Consider the following 20,557-nt stretch of genomic DNA (forward strand, 5'->3'; position numbering starts at 1 on the left):
TCATCAAGGCAAAGGGTGGCTACTTTGAAGAATCTCAAATATTCCTTATATTTTGATTTGTTTAACACTTTTTTGGTTACTACATGATTCCACGTGTTATTTCATAGTTTTGATGTGGTCACTATTATTCGACAAAGTAGAAAATAGTCATAATAAAGAAAAGCCCTTGAATGAGTAGGTGTGTCCAAACTTTTGACTGGTACTGTATTTGCTGGATGTAAACCATAGCTTGATGCTTTTATTGTCTGGTGGCTATAAGATGCAGAATGAGTTCAGACAGTGTCAATGATATTCATGACATATAATCAAGGAAGTAGAGACAGCAGGAAAAAGTACTTTTGTAAAGTCTAAATAAATGCAGATTTTCAGAATGAGACACTTTGGTTGGTATGTGTTTTTCAAGACGACACTGCTTTGCAAATAGGTTTGCAGGGAACTCGGCTGTTTCGCACAAATTGTTTATTTTGATCGTAGTCTAGAGGATAATCAGGAGCTCATCATCTCACTTCTCCAGACACAGTGGGCCTCGATTGGCGCGACACGTAGGCGGACCGAAATTGGATCCTTGAAAGTGTGAATGTGAGCAATGAAATGATTTACTTTTCACTCAAAACATATAATGTTGTCACAGACCGGCACAAAGTATTTTTTTCCATTAGTCCACTGTTGATACAGTCCCAAAATGTTTTACATGTCAGCAGTTTTCAAGGTTTTGGAGTTTCAAGAAGCAAAGTGTCACCGGCCACATCCTCATGATGATGCAAAATGCATGATTCATCTGAAATAAATACCAAAAGATAGTGTATTTCCCCTTTAAATAAGAGAACTTTATCGATTGTCTGTTTCACGTACTACTACTGTACAATGCTATTGATGTTATGGAAATGTGTACAATGAGCACAAATTATACAAACAGACTCAAAGCCTCTCTTATGTTCATTAGAATCCTCTGTTGGGTGAAGAATCGTCTGCTTTGAAAGCACAACAGACAGACAGAACGAATGAAAGAGATGAGGAAGCGGTCTCTTTTGGGTTAATGCCTCTGAGTCACTCACTCAGAGTCGCAGCGGGTGTCCAGACAACCTTGGAGAATTCTTAATCAAGCAAATAAATGGTTATGTGAGCTAGGAATTATGGGTAGAGAGAGCCGGAGTGTGACCACAACAGAGAAGACCTATAGTTATGGAGCTGAGCCACCATGCATTATAAAAATAAGTTGAGTCACTGTGGTGGCACCACTGGTACCCCCATTAAAATAGGAGGTTGATTGTCATGATGAGAACAAGTGACAGGTCTTAAAAAGGGGGAGAAAGAGGTCTTGGCGTGAGCAAAGGGCAGCACCATTCGGTGTGACCTTCTGTAATGAGCAGAATGACAGCATTTATTCACACGTTCTGACACACAATTATAATTATCCCTGTAGAATCTGTGAGGGACATCGTTTTCTTTTAAAATTAAGTGATCTGCATTGCATTGCTTGTAGGCTCTGCATTAAAAAAAGAGAGTTGAGTCACTGTTTGTCCACCATTAACAGAGGGGCTTGATTGTCATGGTCAGAACAAGTGACAGGTCTTGGCATAAGGGGAGAGAGAGGTCTTGGCATAAGGGGAGAGAGAGCTCTTGGCATAAGGGGAGAGAGAGCTCTTGGCATAAGGGGAGAGAGAGCTCTTGGCATAAGGGGAGAGAGAGCTCTTGGCATAAGGGGAGAGAGAGGTCTTGGCATAAGGGGAGAGAGAGCTCTTGGCATAAGGGGAGAGAGAGATCTTGGCATAAGGGGAGAGAGAGGTCTTGGCATAAGGGGAGAGAGAGGTCTTGGCATAAGGGGAGAGAGAGGTCTTGGCATAAGGGGAGAGAGAGGTCTTGGCATAAGGGGAGAGAGAGCTCTTGGTATGAGGAGAGAGGACTTGGTATGAGGAGAGAGGACTTGGTATGAGGAGAGAGGACTTGGTATGAGGAGAGAGGACTTGGTATGAGGAGAGAGGACTTGGTATGAGGAGAGGGCAGCACCTTTCTGCGTGACCTAATGAGCAGAATAACAGCATTTATTCACACATTCTGACACACACTTATAATTATCTTCATGGAGTCTATGAGACATACTGTAGTTTTCTTTCAAATGAAAGTGATCTACAACTAAACTGCTTCTGGCATAAGGCTTATGATGCTCCAGCTTACAGATGCCACTTCTAAATCACAACAAAAAGGACTGAGGCATAACCTGTAACCACTTTAGGGTGCTGACTATTTAGTGAAATAGTTCTCTTTCAACATTTCTCTCTTACAAATGCCGTTTCTATGATCACTTTAAAGACATTAGGCAAAACCACTCTTATTGCTTGTTTCAGCTGGCTTACTTTTTAGGGGAGAGTGTCTCCGTATACCCCAAAGCTCACATTCTCAACATGCGACAATTGGAAGTAATTAGTTAATCATGAGTCTAGACTAGTGAGAAAAGAGTAACCTAAACTCTCTGAAAGCTTAGGGGAGCTCCAGGCAGTTTCCCCCTCCATCACTGCGAAGAACAAGTGCTTATTGAGCAAAACAAAACTGGGAATCGGAAAGAGGATGAATATTCATGATATGACATTCGCGGGGAGCAGACGATTATTCCAAACGCACACAACCCGTGGTGCTGCATTCAAGTGTAGTCGTCGACTCAAACCTCAACCCGTGGTGCTGCATTCAAGTGTAGTCGTCGACTCAAACCTCAAACAGTTTCAACAAACAGTGAAATTCGGTTGAAATACCCCTGAAATCCACCTCAAGGGAACCGGTTGTGTTTGAACTGCAATCACAGAAATAAAATGCCAATTATCCACCTAATTGGGCGGAACAACCCTTGAAGCCTCTTGTTGCTAGGTCTAGTTGTATTGGGATCTTTAAATAGCCCATTTAAAGGCTTATCATCAGTTTAATTCATTGAATATGGGTAAGAAAATTGACCTTTTCCCATTTTCCCCTGAAACCTGGATTGGCAGGAGATGCCTGGGGACGAGCACCTTTCGACAAGTATCTGCCACGTAGGCAGACAGTTCCTCCTCTACCTCCCTCTCTCCCTGTTCCCTTGTCACTCACATCCAGAAAGAACCACCACATCCCATCCACCGCACACCCAGACAGACAGAAATATAAATGAGCGCACACCACACACACACACTGATGCACACACACACACTCAACACACTCACACAAGGGTAGATAGAATAATATACATGCGTGCAGGCCTACACACCTTCTGACAGGGGAGTCATTCTACGTTCCCAACAACACGTCTCCCAGTGAGACAGACTTCACCCCAGGGCCCTCAGACGGACAGCTCTCTGACAAGTGATGATCAGACAGACTCCTCTACTCTCAGGCTGGCTGAGCCTTAGACCAACTGTATAACAGCATAATGTACAGAAGAGTGTGTGTGTGTGTGTGTGTGTGTGACTACTCATCGCAAAGATTGGCTGAGAATTGTACATTTCTATCTTATTAATGTGCATTGGGAAAGTTTTAATGGTGGTGGAAAATGTCTGTGAAAACAAGCGATAATGCAGTATATCCAGAAGGGATATAATCTACACACAGTCTGTTGGTGATTGCTGCTAACATCTCCGTCAAACTGACAGCATCTCAGCCCATTCTAAATATGGACTTTTCAAAGAGACGTATTCATTCTATATCAACTGTCAGACAGTCTTCCTTCAGAGAATTCCCATATGTGACTACCTAGACAGCACTAACTCCTACCGGTTTATGCTGTATAGGTTTTATGATCAAAACAGAGATGAATATGATATTGATATTGCCTTGGAATATCCATAACAAGCATCCAACCGCAGCAGCAATCAAGAGTTCATTTCTGTCCGGTCTATACCAATACATTGCCTTTGATGTGTCTTCCTGCAACACACATAACAGGAGGTCCTAATAGCCATACCGTATGACTAGCTTGGTAGCTCACATCATAAGTGTATCAGGTGTGCATCCCAGATGTGAAAATACTCATCGGGTCCTTCACATATTCTCTCAGCATGTATTGGACTAGATGTGAAAGCGTGGGCTAAGACAAGTCTACTGTTCTGGAGCTCAAATGACAAAACAGAGGATGTTTTTCTTTGCGTGGGTGGAAGGAAACTTTGCTGAGGGGAAACATTTTGGTGGAAAATTGAGTCAAATACTATCCCATGTCAGGTCCAGCTGTTAGAGACTTGGGACTGTTTATATATAACCGATGGGCTAAAAACTGTAGCGATCAGCTCAAGAGTGGTAGTGTTAGGGTCAATCCACATTGGAGTCCATTTTGGGTAGTGTGTAGAGGTAGACCGATTATGATTTTTCAACGCTGATACCGATTATTGGAGGACCAAAAAAAGCCGATACCGAATAAAATCGGCCGATTTATGTATATAAACTCGGCAAAAAAAGAAACGTCCCTTCTTCAGGAACCGGTCTTTCAAAGATAATTCGTAGAAATCCAAATAACTTCAAAGATATTCAATGTAAAGTGTTTAAATACCGTTTCCCATGCTTGTTCAATGACCCATAAACAATTAATGAACATGCACCTGTGGAACAGTCATTAAGACACTAACAGCTTACAGACAGTAGGCAATTAAGGTCACAGTTAGGAAAACTTAGAACACTAAAGAGGCCTTTCTACTGACTCTGAAAAAAACCAAAAGAAAAATGCCCAGGGTCCCTGCTCATCTGCGTGAATGTGCCTTAGGCATGCTGCAAGGAGGCATGAGGACTGCAGATGTGGCCAGGGCAATAAATTGCAATTTCCGTACTGTGAGACGCCCAAGACAGCGCTACAGGGAGACAGGATGGACAGCTGATCGTCCTCACAGTGGCAGACCACGTGTAACACCTGCACAGGATCGGTACATCCGAAATTCACACCTGCGGGACAGGTACAGGATGGCAACAACAACTGCCTGAGTTACACCAGAAACGCACAATCCTTCCATCAGTGCTCAGACTGAGGGCTTGTAAGCCTGTTGTAAGGCAGGTCCTCACCAGACAACACCGGCAACAACGTCGCTGGACCAGACAGGACTGGAAAAAAGTGCTCTTCACTGACGAGTCACCAGGGCTGATGGTCGGATTTGCGTTTATCGTCGAAGGAATGAGCATTACTCATGAAGGGTAGGTGAAGGGTCCGTCATGGTCTGGGGCGGTGTGTCACAGCATCGTTGGACTGAGCTTGTTGTCATTGCAGGCAATCTCAACACTGTGCATTACAGGGAAGACATCCTCCTCCCTCATGTGGTACCCTTCCTGCAGGCTCATCCTGACACTCCATCATGACAACGCCACCAGCCCTACTGCTCGTTCTGTGCGTGATTTCCTGCAAGACATGAACGTCAGTGTTCTGTCATGGCCAGCGAAGAGTCCAGATCTCAATCCCATTGAGAACGTCTGGGACCTGTTGGATTGGAGGGTGAGGGCTAGGGCCATTCCCCCCAGAAAGGTCCGGAAACTTGCAGGTGCCTTGGTGGAAGAGTGGGGTAAAATCTCACAGCAAGAACTGGCAAATATGGTACAGTCCATGAGGAGGAGATGCACTGCAGTACTTAATGCAGCTGGTGGCCACACCAGATACTGACAGTTACTTTTGATTTTGACCCTCCCCCTTTATTCACGGACACATTATTAGATTTATGTTAGTCACATGTCTGTGGAACTTGTTCAGTTTATGTCTCAGTTATTAAATCTTATGTTCAAATATTTACATGTTAAGTTTGCTGAAAATAAATGCAGTTGACGGTGAGAGCATGTTCTTTTTTTGCTGAGTTTATTTGTAATAATGACAATTGCAACAATACTGAATGAACAATGAACACTTATTTTAACTTAATATAATACATAAATAAAATCAATTTAGTCTCAAATAGATAATGAAACGTGTTCAATTTGGTTTAAATAATGCAAAAACATAGTGTTGGAAAAGAAAGTAAAAGTGCAATATGTGCCATGTAAAAAAGCTAACGTTGAAGTTCCTTGCTCAGAACATGAGAAAGCTGGTGGTTCCATTTAACATGAGTCTTCAATATTCCCAGTTAAGAAGTTTTAGGTTGTAGTTATTATAGGAATTATGACGTGTCAACTATTTCTCTCTATACCATTTGTATTTCATATACCTTTGACTATTGGATGTTCTTATAGGCACTATAGTATTGCCAGCCTAATCTCGGGAGTTGATAGGCTTGAAGTCATAAACAGCACTGTGCTTCAAGCATTGCTAAGAACTGCTCGCAAATGCAGTAAAGTGCTGTTTGAATGAACGCTTACGAGCCTGCTGCTGCCTACCACCGCTCAGTCAGACTGCTCTATCAAATCATAGACTTAATAATAATAAACACACAGAAATACGAGCCTTTGGTCATCAATATGGTCAAATCCGGAAACTATCATTTCGAAAACAAAACTTTTATTCTTTCAGTGAAATATGGAACCGTTCCGCATTTTATCGAATGGGTGGCAACCCTAAGTCACAACCTTCAACATCATGTCATAATTATGTACAATTCTGGCAAATTAATTACGGTCTTTGTTAGGAAGAAATGGTCTTCACACAGTTCGCAATGAGACAGCCGCCCCAAACTGCTGCATATACCCTGACTCTGCTTGCACTGAACGCAAGAGAAGTGACACAATTTCCCTAGTTAATATTGCCTGCTAATATGCAGATTTAAAAAATATATACTTCTGTGTATTGAAAGAAGGCATTGATGTTCATGGCTAGGTACATTTGTGCAACGATTGTGCTTTTTTCGCAAATGTGCTTTTGGTTAAATCATCACCCATTTGGCAGAATTGAAGTGGGCTGTGATTCGATGGCAAATTAACAGGCAGCGCTTTGATTATATGCAACGCAGGACAACGCAAGACAAGCTAGTGTCTCTATGTAGCCTCGCTACTGTATATAGCCTGTCTTTTTACTGTTGTTTTATTTCTTTACTTACCTATTGTTCACCTAACACCTTTTTTGCACTATTGGTTAGAGCCTGTAAGTAAGCATTTCACTGTAAGGTGAAATGTATTTGGCGCACGTGACAAATAAACTTTGATTTGATTTAGTTAACCTAGTAATATCATCAACCATGTGTAGTTAACTAGTGATTGTGAAGATTGATTGTTTATGAGATAAGTTTAATGCTAGCTAGCACCTTACCTTGGCTCCTTGCAGCCACCAGGTCCTTTTGATGCTGCACTCGTGTAACAGGTGGTCAGCCTGCCACGCAGTCTCCTCGTGGATTGCAATGTAATCGGCATCAAAAAAGGACGATTACCGATTGTTATGAAAACTTGAAATCGGCCATGCCGATTAATCGGTCGACCTCTAGTAGTGTCACCTCATTTTAACATTCTGTCATAAAGAGCACATGTTAAACTTAATAAAAAAACATGTTCTCTCATTTCAAGAGGTTCAATTAAATAAAGTGGTTATATTTGGTGCCTATTAGGTTCCAAATAAAGTAACAGGGAATAGTTGTATTTAAAAAAATGACATTTTTTGCACCTCCTGAGTGACGCAGCGGCGTCACTACAGACCCGAGTTCAATGTGTCACAAACGGCTATGACCGGGAGTCACATAGGGCGGCGCACAATTGGCCCAGCATCGTTTGGCCGGGGGGGCTTTAATTGGCTCAGCGCGCTCTAGGGACTCATTGTGGCAGGCCGGGCGGCTTTTTATTTCACCTTTATTTAACCACATAGGCTAGTTGAGAACAAGTTCTCATTTACAACTGCGACCTGGCCCAGATAAAGCAAAGCAGTGCGACACATACAACAACAAAGAGTTACACATGGAATAAACAAACATACAGTCAATAACACAATAGAAAAATCTATATACAGTGTGTGCAAATGAGGTAAGATAAGGGAGGTAAGGCAATAAATAGGCCATAGTGGCGAAATAATTACAATATGGCAATTAAACACTGGAGTGATAGATGTGCAGAAGATGAATGTGCAAGTAGAGATACTGGTGTGCAAAGGAGCATATTTTTTTAATTATTATAATAAATAACAGTATGGGGATGAGGTAGTTGGATGGGCTAGTTACAGGTGCAGTGATCTGCGAGCTGCTCTGACAGCTGGTGCTTAAAGTTAGAGGGGGAGATATGAGTCTACAGCTTCAGTGAACATGAACCAAACAAGGCAACAGTAAACATGTCATCCCCAACGAATGATGCAGCTGTGGGGGACAATAATAATCTTCAGAAATGACTGTCAAAGCAAGAAAATAACTAGAGCTTTACAGTGATGGTGAAAACTTGGGAGACATTTTGTGGTTAAGTGGGTTCAGATCTTCCTTCAAGTCACAGTGTGCGCACAGAGGGACGTTCGTGCTGTTGTCAAAGCAACCGCACCACATTTAACATCGGTACTTCACCAACACCTTCACTAAGCCAAACCCCCGCCCCGACAACACCTTGGCCTCCACCAACACCTTCACTAAGCCAAACCCCCCCGCCCCGACAACACCTTGGCCTCCACCAACACCTTCACTAAGCCAAACCCCCCGCCCCGACAACACCTTGGCCTCCACCAACACCTTCACTAAGCCAAACCCCCCGCCCCGATAACACCTTGGCCTCCACCAACACCTTCACTAAGCCTACACCCCCACCCACACCCGACAACACCTTGGCCTCCACTTACACCTTCACTAAGCCTACACCCCCGCCCCGACAACACCTTGGCCTCCACTTACACTAAGCCAAAACCCCCGCCCCGACAACACCTTGGCCTCCACTAACACCTTCACTAAGCCTACACCCCCGCCCCGACAACACCTTGGCCTCCACTTACACCTTCACTAAGCCTACACCCCCGCAACACCTTGGCCTCCACTTACACCTTCACTAAGCCTACATCCCCGCAACACCTTGGCCTCCACTTACACCTTCACTAAGCCTACACCCCCGCCCCGACAACACCTTGGCCTTCACTTACACCTTCACTAAGCCTACACCCCCACCCCGACAAGGCTTCAGCAACAATGATCCTAACATGAACTCCTTGTACCAAAACAAGAGCTTGTAATGAGAATAATGTTATAGGCATGACAGCTATGTGCCTCTCTCTCTCCCTCCATCCATCCATCTCTCTCCCTCCCCTGCCTCCTCCTCCGTTCCTCCACGCGTGGCTGCGGGCACGGCACCTCCTCCACGCGTGGCTGCGGGCACGGCACCTCCTCCACGCGTGGCTGCGGGCACGGCACCTCCTCCACGCGTGGCTGCGGGCACGGCACCTCCTCCACGCGTGGCTGCGGGCACGGCACCTCCTCCACGCGTGGCTGCGGGCACGGCACCTCCTCCACGCGTGGCTGCGGGCACGGCACCTCCTCTGTTCCTCCGGCCCAGACGGCATCCCTAGCCGCGTCCTCAGAGCATGCGCAGACCAGCTGGCTGGAATGTTTACGGACATATTCAATCTCTCCCTATCCCAGTCTGCTGTCCCCACTTGCATCAAGATGTCCACCATTGTTCCTGTACCCAGGAAAGTGAAGGTAACTGAACTAAATGACTATCGACCTGTAGCACTCACTTCTGTCATCATGAAGTGCTTTGGGAGGCTAGTTAAGGATCATATCACCTCTACCTTACCTGACACCCTAGACCCACTTCAATTTGCTTAACACCCCAGTAGATCCATATCTGGACATGAGGAATACCCATGTAAGAATGCTGTTCATTGACTATAGCTCAGCCTTCAACACCCTCCAAGCTCATCATTAAGCTCGGGGCCCTGGGGTCTGAACCCCACTCTGTGCAACTGGGTCCTGGACTTCCTGATGGGCCGCCCCCAGGTAGTGAAGGCGCAACAGCGCCTCTTCAACCTCAGGAGGCTGAAGAAATTTGTCTTGGCCCCTAAGACCCTCACAAACTTTTACAGATACACAATTGAGAGCATCCTGTCGGTCTGTAACACCGCCTGGTACGGCAACTGCACCACCCGCAACCGCAGGGCTCTCCAGAGGGTGGTTCGGTCTGCCCAACGCATCACCGGGGGCACACTGCCCGACCTCCAGGACACCTACAGCACCTGATGTCACAGGAAAGCCAAAAAGATCATCAAGGACATCAACCCCCCGAGCCACTGCCTGTTCACCCCTCTATCATCCAGAAGGTGAGGTCAGTGCAGGTGCATCAAAGCTGGGACCGAGAGACTGAAAAACGGCTCAAGGCCATCAGACTTAAATAGCCATCACTAGCCGGATACCACCCGGTTACTCACCTTGCACCTTAGGGGAAGCTGCCCTATATACATAGACATGGAATCACTGGCCACTTTAATAATGTTTAACAATATATAGCCAATATACCGTAGTATATTGTTCATATACCACACCCCCTCGGGCCTTATTGCTTAATTCTAGTCTATGCCACACCAACATTGCTCATCCTAATATTTATATATTTCTTAAATCCATATTTTACTTTTAGTTGTGTGTGTATTGTTAGATACTACTGCACTGTTGGAGCTAGGAACACAAGCATTTCGCTACACCCGACATCTGCTAAATATGTGTATGTGACCAATAACATTTGATTTGATGCATGGCTGCAGTGACGGCACCTCCCTGCTCATTTTTCTGCTGTCTCCTTGTGAGGTGGTGGTAGAAGGATGGGTGTGTTTGGTGAGGCGCTGACAGACGTTGAAGGCCCAGTCACTACAGGTCCATGACAAATTGTCTGTCTCATCTCCACTCTGACTAATTACCCTGACTCAGGAACACAGAGGGAACCTACCTACCTACACTACAGCCAGCAGCAGCAGTCACACGGATCTCTTTAGAGCCTCTGTTCATCAACTAGAGTACCCAACAACATCAAGTTTCTCTATGATTCACCCACTCAGAACGGTCACACTGCCCACACTACTTAGCTCTGTTTAGCAGTGTATAGGAGCAGAGAAAGAGAGCAAGACAGAGCGAGACACCGAGAGAGAGCGAGACACCGAGACAGAAACACACCGAGAGAGAGAGAGAGAGAGAGACACACACACCGAGAGACACACACACACACCGAGACAGAAACACACCGAGAGAGAGAGAGAGAGAGACACACACACACACCGAGAGAGAGAGCGAGAGAGAGAGACACACACACCGAGAGAGAGAGAGAGAGAGAGAGAGACACACACACACGAGAGAGAGAGAGAGAGAGAGAGAGAGAGAGAGAGAGGGAGACACACACCGAGAGCAAGAGACACACACACACACACACCGAGAGAGAGAGACACACACACACACACACCGAGAGAGAGAGACACACACACACACACCGAGAGAGAGAGAGAGAGAGAGAGAGAGACACACACACACACACCGAGAGAGAGAGAGAGAGACACACACACCGAGAGAGAGAGAGAGAGACACACACACACACACACACACAGAGAGAGAGAGAGAGAGAGAGACACACACACACCGAGAGAGAGAGAGAGAGAGACACACACACACCGAGAGAGAGAGAGACACACACACACACACAGAGAGAGAGAGAGAGAGAGACACACACACACACACACCGAGAGAGAGAGAGAGACACACACACACACAGAGAGAGAGAGCGAGAGAGAGAGAGAGAGAGAGGGAGACACACACCGAGAGCAAGAGACACACACACACACACACCGAGAGAGAGAGACACACACACACACACACCGAGAGAGAGAGACACACACACACACACCGAGAGAGAGAGAGAGAGAGAGAGAGACACACACACACACACCGAGAGAGAGAGAGAGAGACACACACACACAGAGAGAGAGAGAGAGAGACACACACACACACACACACACCGAGAGAGAGAGAGAGAGAGAGACACACACACACCGAGAGAGAGAGAGAGAGAGAGAGAGACACACACACACGAGAGAGAGAGAGAGAGACACACACACACACACCGAGAGAGAGAGAGAGAGAGACACACACACACACACACCGAGAGAGAGAGAGAGAGAGAGACACACACACACACAGAGAGAGAGACACACACACACACAGAGAGAGAGAGAGAGAGAGAGACACACACACACACAGAGAGAGAGAGAGAGAGAGACACACACACACACACCGAGAGAGAGAGAGAGAGACACACACACACACACAGAGAGAGAGAGAGAGAGAGACACACACACACACCGAGAGAGAGAGAGAGAGAGACACACACACACACACACCGAGAGAGAGAGACACACACACACCGAGAGAGAGAGAGACACACACACACCGAGAGAGAGAGAGACACACACACACCGAGAGAGAGAGAGACACACACACACCGAGAGAGAGAGACACACACACACACACACACACACACACCGAGAGAGAGAGAGAGACACACACACACACACACACACCCGAGAGAGAGAGAGAGAGAGACACACACACACACACACACCGAGAGAGAGACACACACACACACACCGAGAGAGAGAGAGAGACACACACACACACACCGAGAGAGAGAGAGACACACACACACACACCGAGAGAGAGAGAGACACACACACACACACACCGAGAGAGAGAGAGAGAGACACACACACCGAGAGAGAGAGAGAGACACACACACCGAGAGAGAGAGAGAGAGAGACACACACACACCGAGAGAGAGAGAGAGAGAGACACACACACACCGAGAGAGAGAGAGAGAGACACACACACCGAGAGAGAGAGAGAGAGACACACACACCGAGAGAGAGAGAGAGAGACACACACACCGAGAGAGAGAGAGAGAGACACACACACCGAGAGAGAGACACACACACACACCGAGAGAGAGAGAGCGAGAGACCAAGAAAGAGAGAATGTGGGTTTGCTTCAGTGTCAATTTAGCAAATGTCTGGACTGGAGTGTATATAAAGAGATAGCATGTCGGGGTGATAAGGAATGCATGACTGGAAAGGGAAGGACAAGTGGAACATTGCCAATGTCTGGACAGTTATGTGAGAGGTTGGAGGTAACTAAAATAGCTAAATCATCCAGAGCCGGTTAAGTTCAAGTTTCTGTGTTAAACTACTTCTGAATGAGAACATGTTTTGTTCTCGATACTGTCTGCTGAATTCATTGGAAAGAAACCGGAGGACAGTTGTCGGAATACCTCCCGTATCCGCCCACTGGCCGGAACCACACACAGACACAACGAAAAAGGAAGGAAAATTCGTATAACAGACAACACTGACCAAAACAACATGTACCTTCACACCCACACAACATCCTTGTTTGAAATCCAAGATTCAGTTAGACAGAAAGCACAGGAAAAACCTGAGAGAACAATCCTGCCATTTTATCACAGACAACAGTTTGGAGCATCTCAATAGTTTGAAGATGCACCTTCGTCTTCTCTCCTTTACACAAATAAAGGACATGATGCCACTGTAGTGTATTGAAATTAGTTCAGTGTATGGTGGGATGCATTTCCTCACTCTATTACCCACTGAACTGAACCCACTGCTGTGTGTGTGTGTGTGTGTGTGTTCTTGCTATCTGTACATACACATTCCTCTATAATGACCTTGATGTACACCAGCTGATTTAATGCACGTTAAGATGAGCCGTAAGCATGACACACATGTGAATGTGCACACGTGTAATGGAACCCCTTCACGCTGCGCTAGAATAACACTAGCATCCATCATCCTCATTAAGGCGCACAAACACACACCTCATTTATTAGCCTTCTCAGGGTATAATAAACACACTAATAAGGAAAGTGCTCGCTCGCCCCCTCCACCTCCAAGGAGAGACTCATTTCTCTGCTTGATTCGCGACACCTGGGACTGCAATCAACCCTGCTTCCACCACCCTTCCATCAGACACGGCTGCCACGGCAACAGAGCAGCCACTGTGTTCCCGACGACGGCTCTACCGTCCGAGGAGTGTGTCCCTGTCCTGGTGACAGGCCTGTTTCTCACTTAGCCCCAACCACACTGGGAGAATAGATCACAGCAAGGCACCGCTTCAGAATTCATTAGGGTGGGCACCTTGGAGAACGCATTACGTCTCGAAAGGCTCGGCCGGTCACAGACACTTCCACTGATTGTGTGTGTTTTTGTTTGAAAGGGGGCGACTCGTCGATGGAACTCACCAAGCCAAAGTAGTAGTGATGTTTTATGCAAACACTTATGCATCGTGTACCTGGATGCTCCCGCACATATCAATGGTGTTTGATATGGCTTTCTGGCTCAGTAAGGGTGATTGGATGAGGAAGGGAAGAAGAAAAGGATGGCGAGATGGATGAACGAAGGGAGACAGGAAAGGAGAGAGGGAAGAGGGATGGAGAGGAGAGAGGGATGAGGAGAGATGGATGAGGAGAGGGATGAACGAAGGGAGACAGGAAAGGAGAGGGGGAAGAGGGGAGAGGGATGGAGAGGAGAGAGGGATGAGGAGAGATGGATGAACGAAGGGAGACAGGAAAGGAGAGAGGGAAGAGGGGAGAGGGATGGAGAGGAGAGAGGGATGAACGAAGGGAGACAGGAAAGGAGAGAGGGAAGAGGGATGGAGAGGAGAGAGGGATGAAAGTAGTACCTTCAGTGGGGTTGACGGCCTCCGGTAAGCTGTCCCAGGGGAGGGTCCAGGAGGGGCAAGGATGAGGTGAGAAGACGGCCTGAATACCACTCTCCTGCGGGAACACCCACACACGGACACACACACCATCAAGGTTACCATAGAAACTTCTCTCTCAGAGCCTACAGGGTCTTTCCGGTCTCAACCAGCAGTAATGAAGTGGTTTACAGAGTAGGGAGCGCTCCTCCACCCTGATCGCCGTTAACCCTGTTCCAATCTGAAGAACCACCTGAGGACAAAGACCGCTTTTTCTTTCCAATCCTTTTTTTCTCTCTCGTTCTCTCCTTGTAGAGAAACACGCTGTCTGTTAAGTTGGCCTTGTTACCCGGCTCATAGGGGGATGGAGGTGTTCTCCAGAACTGAAGAGATAGATATTACAGGTAAAGAGCTACGGATGGGGACAAACACTGCATCTTTGAACACTGGCCTTTGGATACTGGATGAAAGCGTTATGAAAGCTTAGTTCACAAAGAACATTCCTCATCAAAAGTTAGCAAATTATTAGAAGTAGTACTACACAGAATTGCCTTTTATCTTTCATTGGTACAAACCAATGCCCTCTTTCTTCAGGCATAAAAAAGGGCAGTTGTTTTCTAAACGGCATACTAAATCACCAAGGACATTCTTCATCGAAATCAAAAGCTTTGAGCTAACCTTCCTTGGCAGATTTTTTATTTTTATTTTTTTCCATTAAAATAATGGACTTCATGGAAATAAGTAAGTATGAAAATAAGGGCATTTGCTGTATGCCTGAGGCAGTAATTCAGAGGGAAAAATCACAAACTATAAAAATGACCTTGAAAAGGCTGCCTGTTTTATGTCATTGTTGGGTAACAAAAATAAAAATGGCCTCTTGAACCAGTTCCAAGCTGGTGCACTACAGCGTAGGAGACAGTAGGTACATACTGCAGAGATACATTTGGAAACTGTCACTCTTATTTCTCAGTGCACCTGGCAAGAAGCCTTTGGAAGCCTGGCACACACACACAGAGAGCTGGGGGAAAGAGGCTCTATGACTGACAGACATCACTGGGCATGTCAATCTTCTCCATCACTACAGTGTGTGTGTGTGTGTGTGTGTGTGTGTGTGTGTGTGTGTGTGTGTGTGTGTGTGTGTGTGTGTGTGTGTGTGAGTGAGTGAAATGGGAAGACAAGGTGAAGCAGCTCTGTATACAATTATATTCTCAGCTTCACAGTAGGAGGTGATTCAGATTGTTTGTGTGGTGGACAGATGAGATGTAGTGCTGGAATTTGGTAAGCAGCAGTGAGGGATAGCACTTCACACTGTTGGAGCCTAGCCCTCTCTCTTTCTGTCTTTCTCTCTCTCTCTGTGTGCCCTGGGCTTGCCTCTACACACACAGGCCCCTTGGCTCCACCAAGGCCCCAGACCGTACAACAGCTGCACTCCAGTCCTGCCGGTGACGACCACACAAACACATGCACACACACACACACACAAAGTCAACCACCCCCGAAATCCGTCTGGGCAGGCGAGGGACGGCAGTATATGTGTGTGGGCAGTATGTGTGTGTGTATGTTCCTATGTCAGTGCATGTTCTAACTGTGTGCACCTGTGTCTACTCCGTAAACGACCAGTGTTGAATATCACATTCTAAGAGGGAAACTTGTTATCAACATTTACGATTGGCTGATGCACTTCCTGCCGTAGTTGGATATCATATCTGTGTGGCCAGCAAGAAATCTCAGATTTATACTTGGGACCAGCCGTGCCAGAGAACAGTGAGGGTGTTCAGGGTTAGGAAGGTTTGAGCCAGCTGAGGAAGCAGTTTCCTGCCTTGACAGCTGTGTCGGTTTATGTCCCACTGAAACCGCTACTCCATAACGTGTTCCAGGCAGCCATTTGGAGTCCAGCGCTAACCGTGCTAACAGTGCTAGTAATTACACCCTGAGAGGCTGTAGGCTATATTGAGTGTGGAGTAATTATGCTAGCGGGTGTGTACTCTGAGCAGTGGTGGTGTTTTTTTGCAATTACTACAAGCAGGATAGTCTGGCTGTAAAATTGTATTCTTTTTGTATTGGATTCAGTGTTTTTATTCAAATCAAAGTCTGAGGGGAAAGTGAAAGATGTGCACTATAGTGTAAAGTGGTGGCAAATATAAAAGTGGCCTATGGGACGAAAATGTCGACTTCAATTTGATTACCTGTCAAACAATTACACAGCAAATTCGGTTTACACTTGGTCTAATGACATGTCTGTAAACAATTAGAATGCGACAAGTGTAGCTGGTCAAAACGACATTTAATGTATACTCATGTGGAATGTCTGTAGACCATCGCTGCGACTCTCGTTTCCCTTGTTGCACAGACATGAAAAAAAGTGAATGTCTCTGAGACTGTCGCAACGTCCGTTGTCGTGGTTACTGGGCTGCTACAGCAACAAATCTAAATGTGACAAGACGATGCCGGATTTCTAAAATTCACAGACAGAATGACCTACTTTTATTTCGTCACACTCACAACCGTAAGCAATTTGACCTTGCAGGTAATGATGATGTTGTGTTGGGTTTATTTTCCTCAATTAATAAAAAGTAGCCTGCGTAAGTTCCGACGTCGTCAGCTATAAAGTTAACGTTACTCTGTTCATTATTGTAACTGGCTAGCCAGCTAGCTATTTAGCCAACAAGCTCGCAACGAACCAAATCATTGTTTTTAGAAAGTACCTTTGAGTTGCTTGGCTGACGTTTTGTGCTTATAATTTTTCATAACGACAACGTCAAGTTTGATGTTGGACGAAAATATAATGTTCATTATGTCACAGCGACAACAGTCCACAAACATATCGATAGACCAACTGCAAACCAGCCTTTAAAGTAACAGAACGCAACAGCAAGGCCGCAATAATCTGCGAGAAAGCCTTCAATTATAGGAAGCGGGACAATTTTACAACCAATTGGAGTGCATAAATCCTTTATCGTTGCAGCTCAGGGACACAGTCAGTAGGAAGAGGGAGTCCTATATTGGGGCAGTTCTGTGTGTTTGCACGCGCGATGTGCCTAGAGGCATTCAAGAGAGAAAGGCGCTGCTGCTAGAGAGTATGGGAGTTTTTACCACTGACAGCTTTCCTGAAACCTTCAATGTGCCTCATCCTCATCTAATCCTCCCAAAAAGAGATGGTGGGAAGGCATGAGGAGAGAGTTGATAGAGGGAAAGAGACCGAGAGGGAGTGGGAGAGAGATTAAAATATATTCAATTACTTTGAGTTTAGTCATCGTGGGCCTGGGGCCTCCAACGAAGTGCACCTCCTTCGTCGTTGTCGTCTCCAGGCTTTCCTGTTTCGCTTGGCTGGGCTGTTGTGCTTTGGCTATGGTTGGGGTGCCGGTAGTGAGGGCCTTGGGGGTGGAGAGGGCCATCCCACAGGCCTGGGCCGCCCTGGGGACCCCAGGGACTTCCTGGACCTGGAGGTACCAGCGCAGCAAGAGAGGCAGCTGGGACAGCATGCTGGCGTTGTGGCTCTGGAGGGATCTCTGTGGAGGAGGTTGAGGGGAAAGTGAAGATGGGGGGCCTGAGTCAGCTAAGTGATTCATCAGAAGTGTCATCTTCACTGAACCAAGAGCCCAGGTTCCACCAGGCTGATCCCCTCTGGAGATGGAGGAGAGAGACAGGCACTAAGAAAGGCAAGGGTTGGGAGAGAGAGAGATGGACAGCTGTAGAGGGGTGTGTGTGTGTGTGTGCGTGCGTGCGTGTGCGTATGTTAGTTATTCTATCCTCATGGGGACCTAAAATCCCCACAAGGATAGTAAAACAAGAAAATGTCTCCCTCTTGGGGACATTTCCCACGAGGACAAAGGCTATTTTAAGTTTAGGGGTTAGGTTTAGGGTTACAATTAAGGTTAGGGTTAGAATTAGGGTAAGGGGCTAGTGGTTAGTGTTATGGTAAGGTTTAGGGGTTGGGGAAAATAGAATTTTGAATGGAAATTAATTGAAGGTTCCCACAAGGATAGAAGAACATAATGTGTGTGTTTCCAAGAGAGAGAGCGAGAATAGAGAGTGAAAGAGAAACAGATAGAGCATAGAAAGAGGGGACAGTAGATAAAGCCAAGGGTCTTTTCTCTGGCTCTCTGTCCTGTGGATCTGTGGACAGACAGCAGTGGCTGTGTGGGAGAAGAGGAGACATGCTAGGCTGAGTGTGAAACTGGAAACCACTGGAGCACAGCTGACCTCTAAGAGTCTCATTGTGAGAACTTCACTTAATTCCAATCCCAGGCTATACAGCTGTGAGAACAGGAGGAGAGATGGAAGAGGAGAGAGGTGTGCAGAGGAGACCCTGTTGACCGCTTGGCTCCAAGGCATAATAGATCGATAACTAACACCCTGTGGTGGCATCTCATAAAAACCCAAACACTAAACAAAATATGGGAAATCTATAACTAAAATGTTTCCAGGAAGATTCAGCTAGGGGCAAATTAAAATAACTTTACAAACTAACTTGATGATGAACCACAGTAAGTGATCGGCAGCAAATCTCATCCTTTCAACACCACTCTCGCAGCCTGATTTCTCATATCCGAAATTAGGCTCCGTCTCCATGACAATGACATCATTTTAAAATCAGCACGTCGAACCAAGCATGATCCCAAAGCCGGTTCATTGAAATGCATATCAACCAACTACATTTAAAATAGACCTATTTGTCATTGTGGTGCTATCATCCACAGCCAGGTGGACCACCTTTGAGAATAGAATCTGTGCCCGCCCACACACACAGACACACACACACACACACACACACACACAGTCTTAAGAAGGCACTGTTCTGCCTGGTTTCCACTGTATAAAGCCTCTGTGGGTGTACAGGTACCACCTGATGAGACATTCTATGTAGAAGGGTGTCATGCATCATTTCAGAGGCCTTCATAATACGGTCGACATGGCAACAGGTTTAAGTACTCAAATGAGGTAGCAGGTGATGACAGGGGACAATAGGGTAATATGCTACTGTTAAAATAAAATGTGCCATACAGTCAGAGCTACCACTTGTCTAAAACTAGCATGGAGACTAAACAGGCCTGGGAAATGCAAGTTGCATAAAGATTGAAGAAACACGATTGCAAGAGAAGTGCTGGTAGTTTACATATTTAGTGACCAGCAGAAGGGAGGCTCGGTCCGTGGAATATAAATCAAGTGCATAAAGCAAGAACTCTGTAGCCTGAGTCCCAGATCTGTTTGTGCCGTTTTGCCAGTGACAGCAATGGAGTTGGAAAGACAGCACAAACAGATCTAGGACTCAGGCTAAGAGTTCTAGACTAACTTCCCTTCAAACATATAACTAACAGAACCTTCAAGGGCCTTCCTTACCAGGTATTGATGGATACAAGGCAGCAACACCACATCAGTCAGAGTGAAGTACAGCCCCTCGGCAAACACATGCTCCAGCTGCGGCAGCTCTGTGGTCTTCACTTTCCTGATGTCAGAGCTCTCCCTAGTGGTCGTGGACGGAACTGCACCACTATCCACATACAGCTTGGCCAGGGCTGCTCGGAGTTCTAGCCCGTCGGCGGACTGCGAATCCTGGGGCTGGGTGATGTCTGTCCCTTGGTCCTCCTGGAGGTCCTGAGAGATTTTCTTCTGGTTCTTCTTCTGCTGCTGGAGCTTCTGCCGGCGGATCTTGTCATCGTTGTGCACCTTGACGGGCTCGCCTAGTGTCTTTTCGAGGTTGAGGAGGGCAGAGGGGAGGTGCAGGGATGGGTTAGTGGGCTGCCGGAGGTGGGCCTCCACGGCCGAGGGGATACTGAGCTCACACAGCCTGGTCCACTGGCTCACCTATAAGGGAGAGGAGGAACATGCATTCATTTTGACTAATATTTGTGGCATTGGTGTAATGTAGAGTTGTATTTTTATACAGCAGTACTGTGTGTCCAAGACAACTAGTAGACAAGTTTATCCCATCTTAATCACTAGCTCATAAAAAAAAATCCCTTTGGGAGAATATAAGATTCAATTGGTTTTCCAATGGGAAA

General features: G+C 46.2%; 1 protein-coding gene across 6 annotated transcripts in view; it reads right to left on the reverse strand.

Moving 5' to 3' along the window:
• The window catches only part of gstcd (glutathione S-transferase, C-terminal domain containing), a 59,694-nt gene that overhangs the window by 37,920 nt on the left and 1,217 nt on the right, over positions 1-20,557 (reverse strand). For 5 of the 6 annotated variants that reach the window (XR_011675699.1, XR_011675698.1, XM_071407718.1 and 2 more), the window contains exons 4-6: positions 19,896-20,360; positions 17,795-18,064; positions 14,541-14,634 (exon numbers count right to left, since the gene is read on the reverse strand). Coding sequence is in view for 4 of the 6 variants with exons in the window: in XM_071407718.1 (XP_071263819.1) it covers positions 14,541-14,634; positions 17,795-18,064; positions 19,896-20,360 (829 nt within the window). In the remaining 2 variants the exon portion in view is untranslated. The remainder of the gene's footprint in view (positions 1-14,540; positions 14,635-17,794; positions 18,065-19,895; positions 20,361-20,557) is intronic. The other variant, XM_071407720.1, reaches the window with a different exon arrangement.

This window comes from Salvelinus alpinus, chromosome 6, assembly GCF_045679555.1.
Source record: "Salvelinus alpinus chromosome 6, SLU_Salpinus.1, whole genome shotgun sequence".
Taxonomy (NCBI): Eukaryota; Metazoa; Chordata; class Actinopteri; order Salmoniformes; family Salmonidae; genus Salvelinus; species Salvelinus alpinus.